The 17,363-nt window shown below is 40.4% G+C and overlaps 1 protein-coding gene across 1 annotated transcript in view; it reads left to right on the top strand.

Moving 5' to 3' along the window:
- The window catches only part of LOC146788637 (putative cation-transporting ATPase 13A5), a 452,938-nt gene that overhangs the window by 219,831 nt on the left and 215,744 nt on the right, over positions 1 to 17,363 (top strand). Inside the window, exon 16 of the mRNA XM_085635829.1 lies at positions 12,180 to 12,336. Within this exon, the coding sequence (XP_085491955.1) occupies positions 12,180 to 12,336 (157 nt within the window). The remainder of the gene's footprint in view (positions 1 to 12,179; positions 12,337 to 17,363) is intronic.

Genomic DNA, 17,363 nt, shown 5'->3' on the forward strand with positions numbered 1-17,363 from the left:
TCCTGGGCGATGGGATCCCCAGGGCCAATAAATTAGAAAAAGAAGGGGGGCTACACAGACCCCTTCTGAAAAAAGAAAGAAAAAAAGAAGGAAGGATCAGGCCGGAGGCCACGCCCCCTCCTTGCACCACTCTGCAAACGCGCCCCCTGGCGCATTTGCAGAGGGGGATCTAATTCCCCTTGAATAATGGCACATTTTAAGTTGGGTAATTCATTCCTCTTCAATCCAGAGGTCCCCTAGGGGCCAACTAGCCCACCAGGTACCTCCACTAAGCGCCACGGAGCTGCGTTGCAGAGTGTTGTAAAAAGGGCGGTGGCCTCTGAACACCTCTCTGCAACGCAGCTCCCTGGCGGATACTGGAGGTACCTGGTGGGCTAGTTGGCCACCAGGGGACCTCAGGATTCAAGGGGACTTAATGCCCCAACTTAAATCACCCCACGGGGCGCGTTTGCACAGTGGTGAAGGTAGGGGGCGGGGCCTGAGGTGATATGTGTGCAAACACGCCCTGTGGTGCATTTTAAGTTGGGGAATTAATTCCTCTTCAATCCTGAGGGTCCCTAGGGACCAACTAGCCCACCAGGTACCTCCAGTAAGCGCCACGGAGCGGTGTTGCAGAGTGTTGTAAAAAGGGGCATGGCCTCTGAACACCCCTCTGCAATGCAGCTCCCTGGCGCATACTGGAGGTACCTGGTGGGCTAGTTGGCCCTCAGGGGACCTCAGGATTGAAGAGGAATTAATTCCCCAATTAAAAACACGCCACAGGGCGTGTTTGCACATGTCACCTCAGGCCCCGCCCCCTTCCTTCACCATTGTACAAATATTCCGCTAAAATCAGCCGAACTACGAATTCCGATTTACTCACCTGTTATCAGGAGAGAACCCAGTGCTGCATCTTTTAGCCCAGCACTGACCCTGAAAAGTAATTCTAAGCATACTTACCAGTAACTTGTATTTCCTTCGATAGGGATCCATTGTGTGGTTTTCAGCAGAAAATTTTCGGTGTCCATTTTTGAAACGTACAAATATTCCTCTAAAATCAGCTGAACTACGAATTCCGATTAACTTACCTGTTATCAGGAGAGAACCCAGGGCTGCATCTTTTAGCCCAGCACTGACTCTGAAAAGTAATTCTAAGTGTACTTACCAGTAACTTGTATTTCCTTCCATAGGAATCCATTGTGTGGTTTTCACCAGAAAAGATTCTAAGTCTCCAATTTTGAAACGTACAAATATTCCTCTAAAATCAGCCGAACTACGAATTCCGATTTACTCACCTGTTATCAGGAGAGAACCCAGTGCTGCATCTTTTAGCCCAGCACTGACCCTGAAAAGTAATTCTAAGCGTACTTACCAGTAACTTGTATTTCCTTCCATAGGGATCCATTGTGTGGTTTTCAGCAGAATATTTTCGGTGTCCATTTTTGAAACGTACAAATATTCTTCTAACATCAGCCGAACTACGAATTCCGATTTACTCACCTGTTATCAGGAGAGAACCCAGTGCTGCATCATTTAGCCCAGCACTGACTCTGAAAAGTAATTCTAAGCGTACTTACCAGTAACTTGTATTTCCTTCCATAGGAATCCATTGTGTGGTTTTCAGCAGAAAAGATACTAAGTGTCCAATTTTGAAACGTACAAATATTCCTCTAAAATCAGCCGAACTACGAATTCCGATTTACTCACCTGTTATCATGAGAGAACCCAGTGCTGCATCTTTTAGCCCAGCACTGACCCTGAAAAGTAATTCTAAGCGTACTTACCAGTAACTTGTATTTCCTTCCATGGGAATCCATTGTGTAGTTTTCACCAGAAAAGTTTCTGTCTATTTTCACAAACTAAAAATATTCCTAAAAATCGTCTGTATGACTTAAACACATTCTTTCAACTGTTTACAGGAGGTTGGCCAGTGCTGGATCCAGGATCCACCACTGAGTAAGAAAAAGTAACGATAACACTACTTACCTGCTAAGTGAATTTTCTGCCATAGGATAACATTGGTGATTCTATGTGAAAAAGTTTTTGAGTGTCAACTTTTAAAAAACTATAATATTCCTTAAAAACAACTACTGTAACCAAAACACATTTACTCAACTGTTTACAGGAGATGTCCAAGGACTGAATCTAGGATCCAGTCCTGTGGTTAGACAAGTAATCCATAAAGTAACTAATTGCATTTGACTAGAAATTCACATTGAGCTCAATGTTGCATTGTGCTTGAAATTGTGTTGCCCATTGCAACAACTATAACTACTGTACTTAAAAGTCTATTCCCTATTTGCAAAGTATTTAAACTAAAGTAATTAATTCAGAGAAAGTATATTTTGTATTGTAATGTATAATGAAATTAAAAAAATAAAATAACTAAAAATAAATAGTTAAAAAAATGTAGTAAATGAGTATAAAAAATCAGTATAAGAATTAATACATTAAATATTGTCATTTACAAAACCTTTGAAATTCACTGAAAAAACCATAGGTTTCAGGCCTTATATAGTTAGGAATTAGCATTTAAAAAAACCTTTGAAATTCACTGAAAAAACCATAGGTTTCAGGCCTGATATAGTTAGGAATTAGCATTTAAAAATCCTTAGAAATTGTGATACAGATATTCACCCTGTTTAGTCACTATCCAATATATTTAGTGAGACACTATAAGTTAGTCAAGTAAACAGTCAATCACACTGCTACTAAATCCTCCATCCAGATATCCACTCATTCTTCAATGCAAATTTCTATATATATATAATACATATTTAAATAACGAACCAAACCACATTCACTGGATGATGTAATCAGTGATGTCATCAGTGATGTCATTTGAGATGTCATCAGTGATGTCACTGACCATGTCATGAATGATGTAATATGTGACATCATCAGCAGTGGATTGCGGGCGCACAGGATGTAGTTAGTACAACTAACTATATCGGAGGAATTTCAATGGTTTTGTTCGAGTAAAATGTCCAGCTAACTATAACACCCCTAAAACCTATTGTTTTTTCAGTGAATTTCTAAGGTTTTTTAAATGCTAATTCCTAACTATATCAGGCGTAAAACCTATGGTTTTTTAGTGAATATATATATATTACCTACTGGCAGTCGCCAGTAGGTAGCTATAGTTAGGACCTATTTTCCATAGGAAATCCGCAACATTCTATTTGGAATAACGTTTGCGCCGATTGACGAATCTTCGTGAAATTTTCTAAACTTTTGGCCAGCTACGGACCGCTCCTATCCTGAAAATTTCACGGTGATTTGTCAAGCGGGGGCCGAGAAAAAAGGTGGGCCCCAAAACGTGTTTTCCCCATGCATTTTCCCATAGGAACTGTTGACGCAGCTACAGCCCGAACTGCTGAACGGAATTACACCAAATTTGGCAAAGAGGTAGTCCTCAGTTCAGACTCGTGCCTTTTGTTTAAATGGTGTAAATCCGTTCAGTAGTTCCTGAGAAAATCAAAAGTAAAATCACATATATATCTGGGCGGAGCCTAACCACACATCTCATCGTGAGATCTGATTGGCTGTCAGTACTTCATCCAAGAAGTGTTGGCAGCCATCTTGGGACCAATATACATGATAGCACCTCATTAAAAAGCATTGCAGTTAATAGAAGGTTTTAAAACTTTAGTTACATTATACATCATTTGTTGATGGTACCATACTCATTTTAGGAATTGTGGTGTGTTCTAAGGTGATTGTACCATGTGAAAAAGCCTTCTGCTGTGATATCATGAACCATGTTTGAGAGAAAACTATTTTCTCATGCTTTTCCCACAGAGGTTTGGAAGGTGATCTATAAGCTAAACTGAGAGCATATTTTCTGTAAATTCACATTATCTTTCTCAGTCATGTGAGAATGAAGTCTGACATTCTCAGTAAAACATGTACATCCAACAAGGGCAGAGACTGTCAGTTGATTCCTTTGTGTTCTACTGCAGCTTCCCAGAGTGTTCTAAAGAACAACTAGAGCGCTAACAGTCTTACTTATGACAAAAGTATGGCACACCTGAAGCCATCTTGATTGGAATAAAGTGGTAACACTTAAAACATTTAATTTACAAAGGAACAAAATGAGGGGTTCATTTTGCCATATAAATTATGATTAGTGCTGCAGAAAGAAAAACTAGGGCACATTTTGACTTCTGAAATCTTTTTCTATTCATAAAAAAATTCTGACATGCAGACTGAAAGATGCACTTTGAATACAAGCAGCAGACTTGCCTGGTGAGCAGTAGCTTTACTACAGTGATCTAATGAGCAACTAGAGTGCTAACATTCAGAATTTATGGAAAATGTGTGACACATCTGAATGCCTTCTTGATGGAATCAAAGTAAATAACTGAAAGTATTTCCTACTGAGGAGACTGCAGCAAATGAGGAAATTAGGAAACTTCATAACAAATAAATCTCCCAAGATGGCCACCAGAGTGTTCTTAAGAACAACTAGAGCGCTTACTGTCTTACTTATGACAAAAGTATGCCACACCTGAAGCCATCTTGATTGGAATAAACTGGTAACACTTAAAACATTTAATTTAAAAAGGAACACAATGAGGGGGTTCATCTTGCCATAGAAATTATGATTAGTGCTGAAGAAAGAAAAATTAGGGCACATTTTGAGTGACTTCTCAAATCCTCTTCTATTTCATTAAAAATTCTGATATGCAGACTGAAACATGCACTTCTAATACTAGCAGCAGACTTCCGTGGTGAGCAGTAGCTTTACTACAATGATCTAATGAGCAACTAGAGTGCTAACATTCAGAATTTATGGCAAATGTGTGACATAACTGAATACCTTCTTGATGGAATCAAAGTAAAAAACTGAAAGTGTTTCCTACTGAGGAGACTGCAGTAAATGAGGAAATTAGGAAACTTCATAACAAATAAATCTCCTAAGATGGCCACCAGAGACGAAAGAGCCCAAATGTAGCCCAAATATCACCCAGATGTAGCCCAAATGTAGCCCAATGACAGAAGTGTGCAAAACACTCATTTTTTTGTGTATTTGCAGTTTTATATAGTGCAGACTTGTCAGGTATTGGAGTGCTTTACATGAGTATTGGTTACATCACACAATATCAAATTCATTTTGGTTGTAGACATGGGGAGATTAAGTGATTTGACCAGAATCACAGAATGTTGAGCTGAAGCAGAAACTACAGCCTGGTTCCACAGTTGCAAAGTCGGCAGCTCTGGAAGTAACACCACATCCTCTCCCCTTGGATGCAACATTTAATCAAGTGGTCAACTGGATAAAAAAACATAAAGATTACAAATAATTTAAAAGTTCTTTGTCGCTATTTGAAAACTCAGAAAATATGTCCTCATTTTAGTTTTTTAGAGCACTGACCATAATTTTGATGCAAATAAGACCCTCTCATATATGTAATTTCTAAAGGAAATGCTCTAGGCATTACAGTTTTGATTACATCAAGATGACATCAGGCGTTCCACACTTTTGTGATAAATATAGAATGTTAGCAATCTAGTTGTTCATTGGGATACTGTTGAGAGGCAGAGGCCAGGGGCATGGACTCTGAAAATTGAAGGCAGGTAGGAGAGTGCAGAGGCAACAATTTGACCACACTGGGCAGGCAGGAAGGGCAGTGGCAGCACAGCAGACTATGGAGGGCAGTGGAAAGGGGGGCAGGGGCAACAAACCAACAATACAGGACTGGCAAGAGAGGCTGTGGCAATATAATAGACCATTGTGGGCAGAAGGAAGAGGCAGTGGTCATACAACCATACATGCCAACAGACCCGTTTCAGCCAGGAAACGTCCAATGTTTTTAAGCTCAAATGGGCTTTACTTGATCTGTTTCTTGTCTACAATCTCCTCTCTTTCAATGTAACTCAAAGGGGGAAATCAATACCCCAGTTTTATTTCAAAATCTCCCTCTTACCAAGTTCAAAATGTTCGCAAGTATGGTACATTGGATCATGGTAGGCAGGAGGAATTGGGGAAGGGATATGGACTCTGATAACAGAGGACAGGAGGGACATGGAGAGGTGCACCAAATTGACCCTACAGGGCAGGCATCAGGGTTTGCAGCAGCACAATACACCACACAGGGCATGCGGGATGGGAGTGCAGCACAACAATCCATAGAAAGCAATAGGGAGGGGACAGGACAATGCACATGGACAACAGACAACAGAGGGGAAAGAGGCAATGGTAGCTAGCTGACCATAATGGACAGACAGGAGAGAAAGCTGCAGCATAACAGACCATGTATGTGTTATGTAACCTAAGTAGTCTCTAAAGTTGTAATATAAAATATGTGCTGGGGAGTGTAACATTGCATATGCACTGTGACAAACATATGGATCCCAGATTGTAATATGTATGGCTTAGCGCTGTGCGTTATAACATAGGCATCAAGGAAGGCACGTTAGATGGGGCAATATAACTCGTGCGAAGGCAAGTGTGGCATGACATATTAACGGGGTGGTGTTACAGTGCACATGGGCTAGAGAGTGTCATAGCATACGCACTAGCTGGTGGAATACAACACTGAGGTGTGTGGCACTCGGCGGGCACTGGTGGGTGTAACACAGTATTGGGCTCAGCCAGGAGCACGCTGTGACTCTCAAGTGAGGTTCGTCTCCTTTTATAGAGTAAAATAAAAGTATTACACATCCGGCGGTGGATGTGTGTTTTATTAACAGTGAGGGGGGGTTTCTTGCATAGTTTGGTCGAATTTATGTCGAATCCCCTTTGAATGGCTTGGTGTGCGTGTGTATCAAATGTGCCCGTCAATAGCTACCCATGTTTGTATAAATAAACAACAAGGGTGTCTACTTGGAGAGTACCCACCAGCGGGGATGCCGGGATTAGGCACGGTAGGGCGTCAGACATGTCAGAGCTTCACTAGCGGTGTAAATACATTCTACATGGATTCATTGTATGGATAGTCGCCTTTTAATGAATATCACGCAAATCGTCATGGTGATAGGTACATACGGTTTGTCCAGCATGTCCTATGTGTTTCTATAAATATATTTAAAAACAATAAATAATAAAAAACAAAGGCCGGCCCCGGGGGATGGGTTCCCCGGGGCCATAAGTGACCTGAGGAGGGGGGTAACACAGCCCCCCTCCTAAAGAATAAAAAAAAAAAAAAGGCCATGACCCAGGGGTGATGTCATGAGTGATGTCATGAGTGATGTCATGAGTGATGTCACTGACCATGTCATAAATGATTTAATATGTGACATCATCAGCAGTGCATTGCGGGCGTGCAAGTTATAGTTAGCTGAACTAACTATAACGGGGGAATTTCTATGGTTATGTACGAGTGAAAAGTCCAGCTAACTATAATGCCCCTGAAACCTATGGTTTTTTCAGTGAATATATATATATATATATATATATATATATATATATATATATATATATATATATATATATATATATATATGTATATATATCCACCTCTCTTGTTTCGCTGCAAAGACCCGAGCCACTTGTAATGGCGGGCCACGGCGGGACAGCGACTCCCAAAATTCCAACAATATCGTTACGGCGTTTTTCACAAGAACGATGCCATGGCCACACAATTCATCTCAGCGTGTTTTTATTTTCACGATCTATGTCACTCTACGCGTTTCGGAGACCACCTCCTTGTTCACGAGTAAGGGCGTACATAAAACAGCTTCATTTAAATTCATCATGTGACACCATAATAGTAAACAGTGAAGACAGATTCTTCAAATGCATGGTTTTCAGAGCTAGGAAAACAGACTTATAAGTCAGAAAAGAGGTAAACGTGCAGTAATTTGTAAATAATTAATATCTTGCTGCTAAGGAGACTTGTCGCAGCAGCGATCAAGAAATACATTTTTCTCGCAATAGCGATCAAGAGATACATTTTTATACCCAAAATCAGAAATCAACAATTACATATGCCCAAGTGGGCCGACAGTTCATCTTGAATGGGCAGTTAGATGTATATGACGGTAAACACCATATCAGAAAATACAGTTGGTCAAGCCCAAGTGGGCACTAAATGATACCCATCAGGATTATCAAATTGTAGTAATGGAAGATTTGCACAAAATAATGAGACTATGTATTCTTACTAATCAAAATTATTGTAGTCTTCCTTAGAGATGTCCGCACTATCTGCACTTGAAAAAGAATCACATCAGTCGTATCCAACTCTCTTTTAAACCACATTAGAGACCTGCAAACATAATCAAAATAAGGTGTAATTAAACAGTGAAAAATAACATATTGTTTACATAGCCAATTCATATCTTAAAAGAAATCAGCATTAAAACTAGTTTAAAAAGGATAGAGCAGTGCGTCTGTTTTTCAGTCGGGCTTCAACGGTTTCAGAAAATCATAACAGTAATCAGCCCAGGTGAACAGCTAACCCTTCATCCCCATTGTGTCCTGCTGGTTGCATAGTATGGTATTTAATAATCATTCTCGATTCAAGTCTTCTTAGTTCTTGGATTCTATCACCCCCTCTCTCTCTTATAGGGATGCTGTCTAGAACACAGAAGGACAGTTTAGAGCTGTTTTGATTATGGCAGGCTGTAAAATGTCTGGCAATGGGGTATTGCTTGTCATTATTTTTGATGGCCCTCAGATGTTCCAATATACGTTTTTTAGCCTTGTGGATAGTACTCCCTATGTAATATTTATCACAGGGACATCTGAGGGCATAGACAGCATATTCCGTGTTACACGTATAGTGTCTCAAAATTTTAAAGGGTTTCATCTCCTGGGACAATGGTACTTCTTTACAGTTCTTGCTATACTTGCAGGCTTTACATTTTCCACAGGTATAAAACCCTTGTATTGTACGTATATTGGAACATCTGAGGGCCATCAAAAATAATGTACTCGACCTCCCGCATGTGGTCAATCCCCAATGCACACAGCCTCCATTATACATGCATATTATTGCATAATAATGCTGGGCTCACCATACTGTCATGATGCATGTGTGAATGTGTGATGACTAAAACATATGTGTACATCAGTGCATGAGTTCCAGGAACACCCCAAATAACCATATAAATTACCTGTGGAGCTCACAACTTTGCTGCAAGTCAAACTTGGGAATAAAGGGCTGCCTGGAAATCTCAGTTGAGCATATAACTCAGTGCACTATCTAATGAATTGTTGAATGTCAAATCTACGTTCAATGTTTGCTCTGGTTTTTGTGTTTAATAAAGTTATTAGGTCACATCCCATTTGACCAGTTCCTCCTCAAATCCTAGGCAATGTTGGAGTTTAAGGGTAAAATAAAGAATGGTTTGACCTTGTTCTGTAATAAACAGGTTTAACTGCTAGTTAAAACCCCAGAGTATCGAAGATCAGGGAAGGAATATAATTGGTACAAAGATTGGGTTAGAGGGCCCATCTGGGATGGGAAACTGGAGCGCCAAGCAGGAGATCCAAGTGAAGACATGGCACAGCAAGCCACTCACAAATAGTGCAAGCAGTAGAGGATGCAATGCATTCTCATGCTGAATTTGCAGAGGCAGTAGAAGCTGCAGGAACTTCAGTGGTCACAGGATTACCCTCAAACAACTGTAGCCATCATTTTGATGTATGGACAACGACCATGGCGGGCTTTTCTAGACTGACTGCAAGAACTTGTATATATCTTGATTCGACTTTACCTAGAGGATTCCTCCAGCACTGAAGTTGAGATGCTCACCCTTTCTTGAGCTATCTTTCTACACCCAACCCAATCTTTCTGATTGGAAGCACATTGAGGGCCTCTAAGAGGCCCCTGCTGGACAGCTGGGTCAGATGCAATGTATAGTTGTCCTGTTGATGACCCATTGACTAATACACATTGGTCAAAATGTCAACAACGTACATGTGGCCATGTTCCTATACACAATTATTGGACTGATATGCAGAGTGTGACATGATCCCTTGCCCCCTCATCAAATTGCCACTTGTATTTATTGACAGATTATAAATCTTAATTGTTAGACCTATCTGCCTTAGTGTGGTTTCTCCCCCAAACATGTTGGCTTCTCCCCGCTTATTTTTCTGTATTTATTTTTGCTGGTCCTAGGACTCTGTCGACTTTACCACTACTGACAGGTGCAGTTGTGCACTTTACCACTGCCGACAGGTGCTAAAGTGCATGTGCTCACTCCCTAAAATATGGTAACATTTACTTAGACCTCATTGGCCTATGTATTTTTTTGTAAGTCCCAGTTAAATTGGCATACAACATATGCAGGGCCTGTAAATTACATTCTACTAGTAGGCCTGCAGCACAGATTGTGCCACCCACTTAAGTAGCCCCTTAAAACATACCCCAGGCTTGCCATTGCAGTCTAAATGCAGTTATAAACTGCCAATTTGACTAGGCAAAATAACCCCCTTGTCAAGCATAAAACTCAGTTTTTATTACACATAAGCCACCTGTATGGTAGACCCTAGTTAGTCCGTAGGGCAGGGTGCATTGTAATAAAAAATGTAAAATGTATTTTTACATTTCGGATGACCTAGTAGTGAAAATCTCCAAAATTCATTTCCCTTTACTGTTAGGCCTATTTCTCCAATAGTATAACTTTGAGTTACTTTATTACATTTAATAAGAGCTAATGTTTGATTAGAAACAGGTAGGAAATTCATGTTTCATGCCTAAGTATTCTGATTTATAATTTAGAATCATCTTTAATGCTAAAGTCTGATTTTAAATTACAATTTTGAAAATGGCACTTTAAAAAAAGTTAATTTCACCAAAGGGCAACCCAACAGACCCTTGTGAGCAACGGTATGAACTATATTAAAAGTAAAACGCTGACAAAGCAATCACTCGTGTGAAGGAAATATTCTGTTAATTCTGCTACAACTGCCCGTAACAAGAGGTGACAACATAGAATGAAACATACCTCAATTCAACAAATAGTTTGTAATGCAAAAATGAGAAAAGAAGAGATACATACTGGTGAACAATCAGAGAAACCTTCATTACATTTGATAGGTATGTTTTTAAAGTGTACAAATCATAAAGTTCCATTAAAACATTAATCTTGCAATTCATATTTAAATAATAAACAAATCAGAGAATAATGTCTACAAAGTCCACTCGGAATGCTATCCGTTCACCACCAAAGATGAATCAATACAACGGTGAAGATACAAAGGATGTACTTGGAGGGAGTAGGACTTGGCGTCAAGCAATAGCGTCTAACATAACTGTTGTCGTCAGGGACACAGGTTTGAGCACTTTACAGTTAGTTGTTGTTCGCTGTCCTAATCTCATCCTCTTACTGTAGCTTCACATGCGCTGGGCACTTTCATTCAACAAAAGTAAGGACATCTTAAGGAAAACATCGCTGGCGAGGACATGGGCTCAGGGAACTGATGAGACCAGCGCAAAGGGAAAGTTGGCTTTTTATCGAGGTCTTTTTAAAAATCTAATGATTGTGCACCCTTTTTCTTTAAACTTGCTTTTATTGCAAGTTTCAATGACCTCAACAATGCAGTCATTCATTCATTCATTCACTCATTCTTCCTCCAAGTACCACTATAGGCTCTTCACCATCCTGTGGATTCATCCTTTGTGGTGGAGTGATATCATTCAGAGATGGTTAGTCAGGCCGACCGGCGATGCACCTTCAGCGGAGAGAGGAGCAGGTTGGTCCCCGGCTCCTCTCGATTTTCAGAGCAGTTTTTAGCCCAAAAAAAAAACCTGTCACCCAAAAACCCAGTTCCTCACAATAGTTTATAAACACAACTGAATTACTTGGTGTTTATGTTTACACTGAGCACTTAATGGCCGCAAATGTCTTCATAATTAGTCAATTCGATATATAGGTTGATATTGTATAAGTTTGTTTGATTTCACTATATTTGCGTCTTTGTTCTTACATTCCTGTCATTGAGTATCTGGTAAGCCAATATCCAAAAAAAGTATATTTCATTTTTAGATGAACAATGGATGTTTATATTTTCCTTAATTAGTAAAGTGTAAGTGAATGGGGCAAAATGCATCTCGCACCTCTTTCCTCCCTTCCACATGCGACATAAAAAAAGAAATTTAAATTGTTCAGATGTTTAAGTGAAAATTTTCGCTAGCAATAATCATGTACTATAGTTGCAGTCTTCTTTAGAATGTTAACTAAACAGACATGCATTGCATCTTTGCATCAATGGATGATGGTATTTTTATATGTTTTTATCAAAGGTGCCAGTTGATGGAGTTGTCATTATGCACCAGTTTCCATTTTCCTCCAGTCTGCAGCGGATGTCTGTCATCACCCGCGTGACTGGATCGAATGAGTTAATGGGTTTTATGAAAGGGGCACCGGAAATGGTCACCAGCTTTTGCCTGCCACAGACAGGTAGGTGGACTTTCTGCCATGGCACAGTCTGAAAATGGGCAAAGGGTAGCAAGTTTGTTCTTATGTACTTTTATCTATAGATTTAAACATATTGACAATGCATAATACCAAAGTATGTTATAATAAAAACAGACAGATAGCATGTATAACATGTATGCTTTTCTTGAGATAAACAATTTTCAATGCCAAACACCATGTACCTGTTACAGTTCTCAAAGTACTATTAAACGTTCATGACTTTCACCTTGAATTAAGTTCATACTCTATAAATACCCCAAATAATTAAGCACAATTGTCCTCTGATCAGGACATTTGTAGTAGTTAATATATTTTTCAGAGGTTCTTAACTGTTTTTAATTGCACATCCCTTAATTAGAGGCTGGGAATAAATCCAAGAAGGGCAATTGACAACAATCAACACCCTGCAGCATCTGGGCAATAAAGTTGTTAGTACCAGATGTCCTTAACCTCACCATCACAAGTAAAAATGCATTGACTTTCTCAATTCACCTCAAGTCCCTGCTACTAAACCTATCATGATTTGGGAGGTCTTTTAGCAGCAGGTATGGTCCAAGGCAGAAGGGATCTAATGCTGCTGAAACATTCCCCACACTGTGGGGAAGGATGCTCTAAATTCACAGGGAGAAATAAAGACATCAGATTGTTGAAGCAGAGGACCTATAACTTCCATCATGCTCTCTCTGTCAGCCCATTGGTGTCACGTGATCTCTCAAAGGTCAGATAATTGCCCTGGAGGTCACACATTCAATTGGTGATAGGCTACTTCCCCTCTTTTTCAATAAAGTATGGTTTTTGCTTAAAACTTTGTTTTTATAATAGCATATTAAGTACACATGCTGTGTAATACTGAATGGGGTCTTTGGCTTCCCCATACTATTCTCTTACATTCATTACCATTTCCTTCTGTTGTCAGTCTTGAGGTTCACACACCATACAATGTGACTTCCCACACACCCTGGGCCCTGCCACAAAAGTACAGAACAGCTAACATTCCATTTCTTTTATACATTAATCTCTCGAGACCAGATTCACAAACCTTTTTTTTCCATGAGAAAGTGTGTCTTCATGTCGGTAAACTGGAATCTTTGTGCAGACGCAGTATGTTAGCCATCACAACTCTGACCTTGATGTGGTGGCTATGAGGATGAAGTGAGAGACGCTTAACGAGGGACCTTTAGGGAGGAGAACCTGCAAACCTTGACACACAAACTAACCCTGATTTGGTTGATCAAATGTAAACAATACTTGACATAGGGGAAGTAAATTATCCTACCTCTAGTCCTACTATCTCCATGCCTACCAATGACATGGAATATGGTTTTTTTTCATGGAACAAGGTTGAGGGAAATGAAGTGGGCTAGAAAGAAAGGAGTCTGAGGTGATACCCGGTAAAGGCAGGACAAAGATCAAGTATCAGTGTTCAAATATGCAATGAAAGCACTTTCAGTGCTATAAGCAAGCATGAGTTCCACCTGAGAGCTCTCTGTAGCAAGACTCTGTATTTATCTCTGTAAAGTCCTGTCAAACAGGATGTCATCATGAAGCAGCAACCACAGCTCGGGATGAGGCAGCTCCTTCACTGGAGCAAAGCTGGCAATGTGTCCTGAAGATTGCGGACAAGGGTTGTTCAGGTTCTAACTCCAGAGAATATCTCTAAATAATGCTTTAACTTCAGACTATTTTATCTAACACCAATTTCTGGCAAGAGTTACTTGGGTCCAAACTCCTAATGGTACCCCAAAAAGATGTAACTTCAATCTGAAAGAGATTGTGCTATGTTAGAGCGTGACCGACCATCCAGTGGAATTTCAGTCGGGGACAGTAATAAACTAAAAGATGAACTTGTCTCTCTCCTACAGCATGTGAAACAAAGCTATGCAAGGTCTCTTCTCTGAAGACTCACTCTATAGAAAAAGCTGTGTGAAAACCCTGAATACGCTGGAGCATCACAGCTGAGATCCTACTGCTGGCTGAGAGTCTCAGTAACTGGCAGCTGGGAGTGTGTGGGGGCCTCTCTTTATTGACAGACCCCACCCAAGATGGCTGTTCTGGATGTGCAGCACAGCAGGGCAATACCTGACCCCCGAAAAAGTGGCATGAACGTGAGAGAAGCCAAATGGTTGGCAAGCGACAGTGCAAGACATGAAGGATGCAGTTGATGACCAGGCACAGGGTGCCCCCGGTGTGTAAAGCACCTCTGTAAATGCCACAAGCTCCCAACAGTGGGGTCTTGACACTTAGAAAATAAAACTCACTAAAACTGTGCGGATACCTCTGGGTTTATAAGCAGTCAGGTCAACTAAAATCATAAAGAGAAGCCCAACAAATCTTTGCCTGAAACCCTAGTGCCAATACATTTAAAAAGCTTCTATCAAAAAAGAGTCCAATGAAGATGGGCTCTTGATGTCCTCGCTGACTTAACTCATGCATCTAATTCTGAGGTGTCACTTTTGTTCAGTACACTAGAAAGTAACAATGTGCTACCTCCATGCTAGCACCTGTCACCTGCCTCAGGTATTGGTGCATATATGCACTGTTTCAGCTGCTTTTCATAAATACCATTTATCAGGCATGAATCTATTCTTTTCAGTGGTTGCAGTTCATTCATCTCCCCTGGATGAGGAGAGTCGTCTGAGGGGTAGTCCTTGAATTGCAAGTAAGAGGGATGACAATAGCTATCCTCAGTCAATGGCTGCACTGAGGACAATGAAAGAGAAAAAGGGGCGTACCTCTACACCAAGAAACATGTTCTATTGCTGTCCTTCTGCTTCTGTCACATGACTCTGTCTCCCCCTCCACTCAAGGCCCTGGTCACAGAGAGTTATTGGAAGCCATCAGTACATTCAGGTAGGCTGATTGTGGATTGTGTGTAAAACACAGATTTTGCAACAAATGGTGCAGGAAAGCAAACGAAGATGGATCAAGAAAAATGGGGCACACTACTGGGGACATCGAAGTGGCAGAACACAGTACTCTGTACTGGTCATGTACTCGTGAACACTATAAAGTGACTATGTGACTTACTTGGTTTTACACAGAGATCTACTTTAACTTTGCATGGAATACGTTCGTCTGCATCGGATTATTTCTGGTGAGATTTAACTAAATTTTGACCATAGTATGGAGTTTCTGATCTTTTTTTCTTTAGTTTTTTTTACTTTTGACTCTGAGATCTAATTTTGATGACTGATCCTATCTTTTTCTCAGATAACCTCGTTTAATACTAATACCTGGGAATATTTCTCCCTTGGTATCTACTGAATTTTCAAGAAAAGGTTTTAGAAGTACATAATATATCATACTTTGGAGTGTTTACCTACAAGGAAATTTTGGAAACGGGATGAACGGATGGACTATGATATTTAGGCCCTGAAGAAGTCGACTGTGCATTGTTCTGCACGACGAAACATGTGTTGGCAATTTTTTTGCATATTGAAAAAACTAAGATCAACTTCTGTTTGAGAAACAAACTACCTGGCTGCATTAGGATGTGAAGATTACAAATAAAAAATTGAACTTGGACTTAGATCAAGAGTTTTTTGGATACTATAAAAAGATTGAAAAGTGTGCTTAGGGGGACTTTGTATTAGATAAAACATTGAACTAAAATCTAAATCCAAAATGTAATCTTCAAAGACTCAAGACCCTCCAAGAATGCTTGCAAAGAGCACAGAGCAGTCAACACAAGGCACGGCCTACCCAACCCAAAAAACAAATGCTTTTGTCTCTGCATAAAGCATGACCATTGCTTTTGTTCTTCAAGGACATGGGCAGGCTGTCGATATTTGTGGAACTGCCATGGGAAGGATAGTCCATGTTATCTGCTTTGCCTTAATTTCAGAGTCAAGAGAACAATGGAACAAAACACTTGTCCTCTCCAAAGACAAGTTCAGCACATCAACAAGAACAAAATACTTCTGAATGACATTATCACCAAAAATCTGATTTATCCCATGTTCACAATACGACCATCCTATACCTACGGGGTCTAGACATTATCAGGGAGTTATATGAGAATCAGCAGCAATATCGTTACATTTCTGTGGCAAAAAGATTCAAAATAAGAAAGCTGTGGAAACCATAGTATGAATGTAGGTACCTACATTTGTTTCCTAATTAAATGATTAGAAAGACCCTTCAATGAAATGTGTAGGGTCTCCCAAGCCATGTGTATCTGGTCTTCATGTCACTTGCTCTGTCTCCTTTGCACATAGCTCTTGTCATCAGGGTCTCTGCACACTCCCACACCTTGTCTCACCTGCATGCTGTATGATTGATTGTATACAAATGCCATACTTTCTTGTTGCTGCTAGGTATACATGTGCAATTCCTTGTCATTTCCTAAAGTGCTTCTTAAATGACTATGATGTTATGTCATGTTGATTTGTAGAGCACACCAATCACCCGTGAGGCTATCAAGGCACTGAGCAGGTGTGTAATCTTGTGATCCAAGTCAGATTATTCGAAGAGCCAGGTCTTCCGTATCTTATGAAGTTCAAGTGGCAAAGAGGAGGTTCTGATGTGTAGTGGTGAGATGTAGGAGAACAAGGGACCTCCTGCTCTGCTGTTGCAAATTTGAGGGCTTACGCAAGTGAGACTAAGGCTGAGCATAAGTGTCTAGATGGATTGTGCAAGTTCATGCAGTTGTTGGGGTATGCAGGTCCAATGCCATGTAGGGCTTTGTAGGTGTGTGTAAAGAGTTTGAACTGGTTGCATTTTTGAATGGGGAGCCAGTGAAGCTGTGGGGAGGAGAGATGTGGCTCCAGGAGGGTAGGTTGAGTATGAAGTTAGTGGCAGCATTCCGAATGGTCTGAAGTCCATTCAGGAGCTGCTTGGATATTCCGGTGTACAATGTGTTGCCATAGTCGAGCCTGCTTGTGAAGAGTGCTTGTGTGACGGTCCTCTAGATTTCTGTGGAAGGCACTTGAAGATTGTCTCTAGCATCCGCAGGACTTGGAAGCAGCCAACGCTCACTCGGTTGATTTATGCCATTATGTTGAAATGAT

This window comes from Triturus cristatus, chromosome 11 (assembly GCF_964204655.1).
Source record: "Triturus cristatus chromosome 11, aTriCri1.1, whole genome shotgun sequence".
Classification (NCBI taxonomy): Eukaryota; Metazoa; Chordata; class Amphibia; order Caudata; family Salamandridae; genus Triturus; species Triturus cristatus.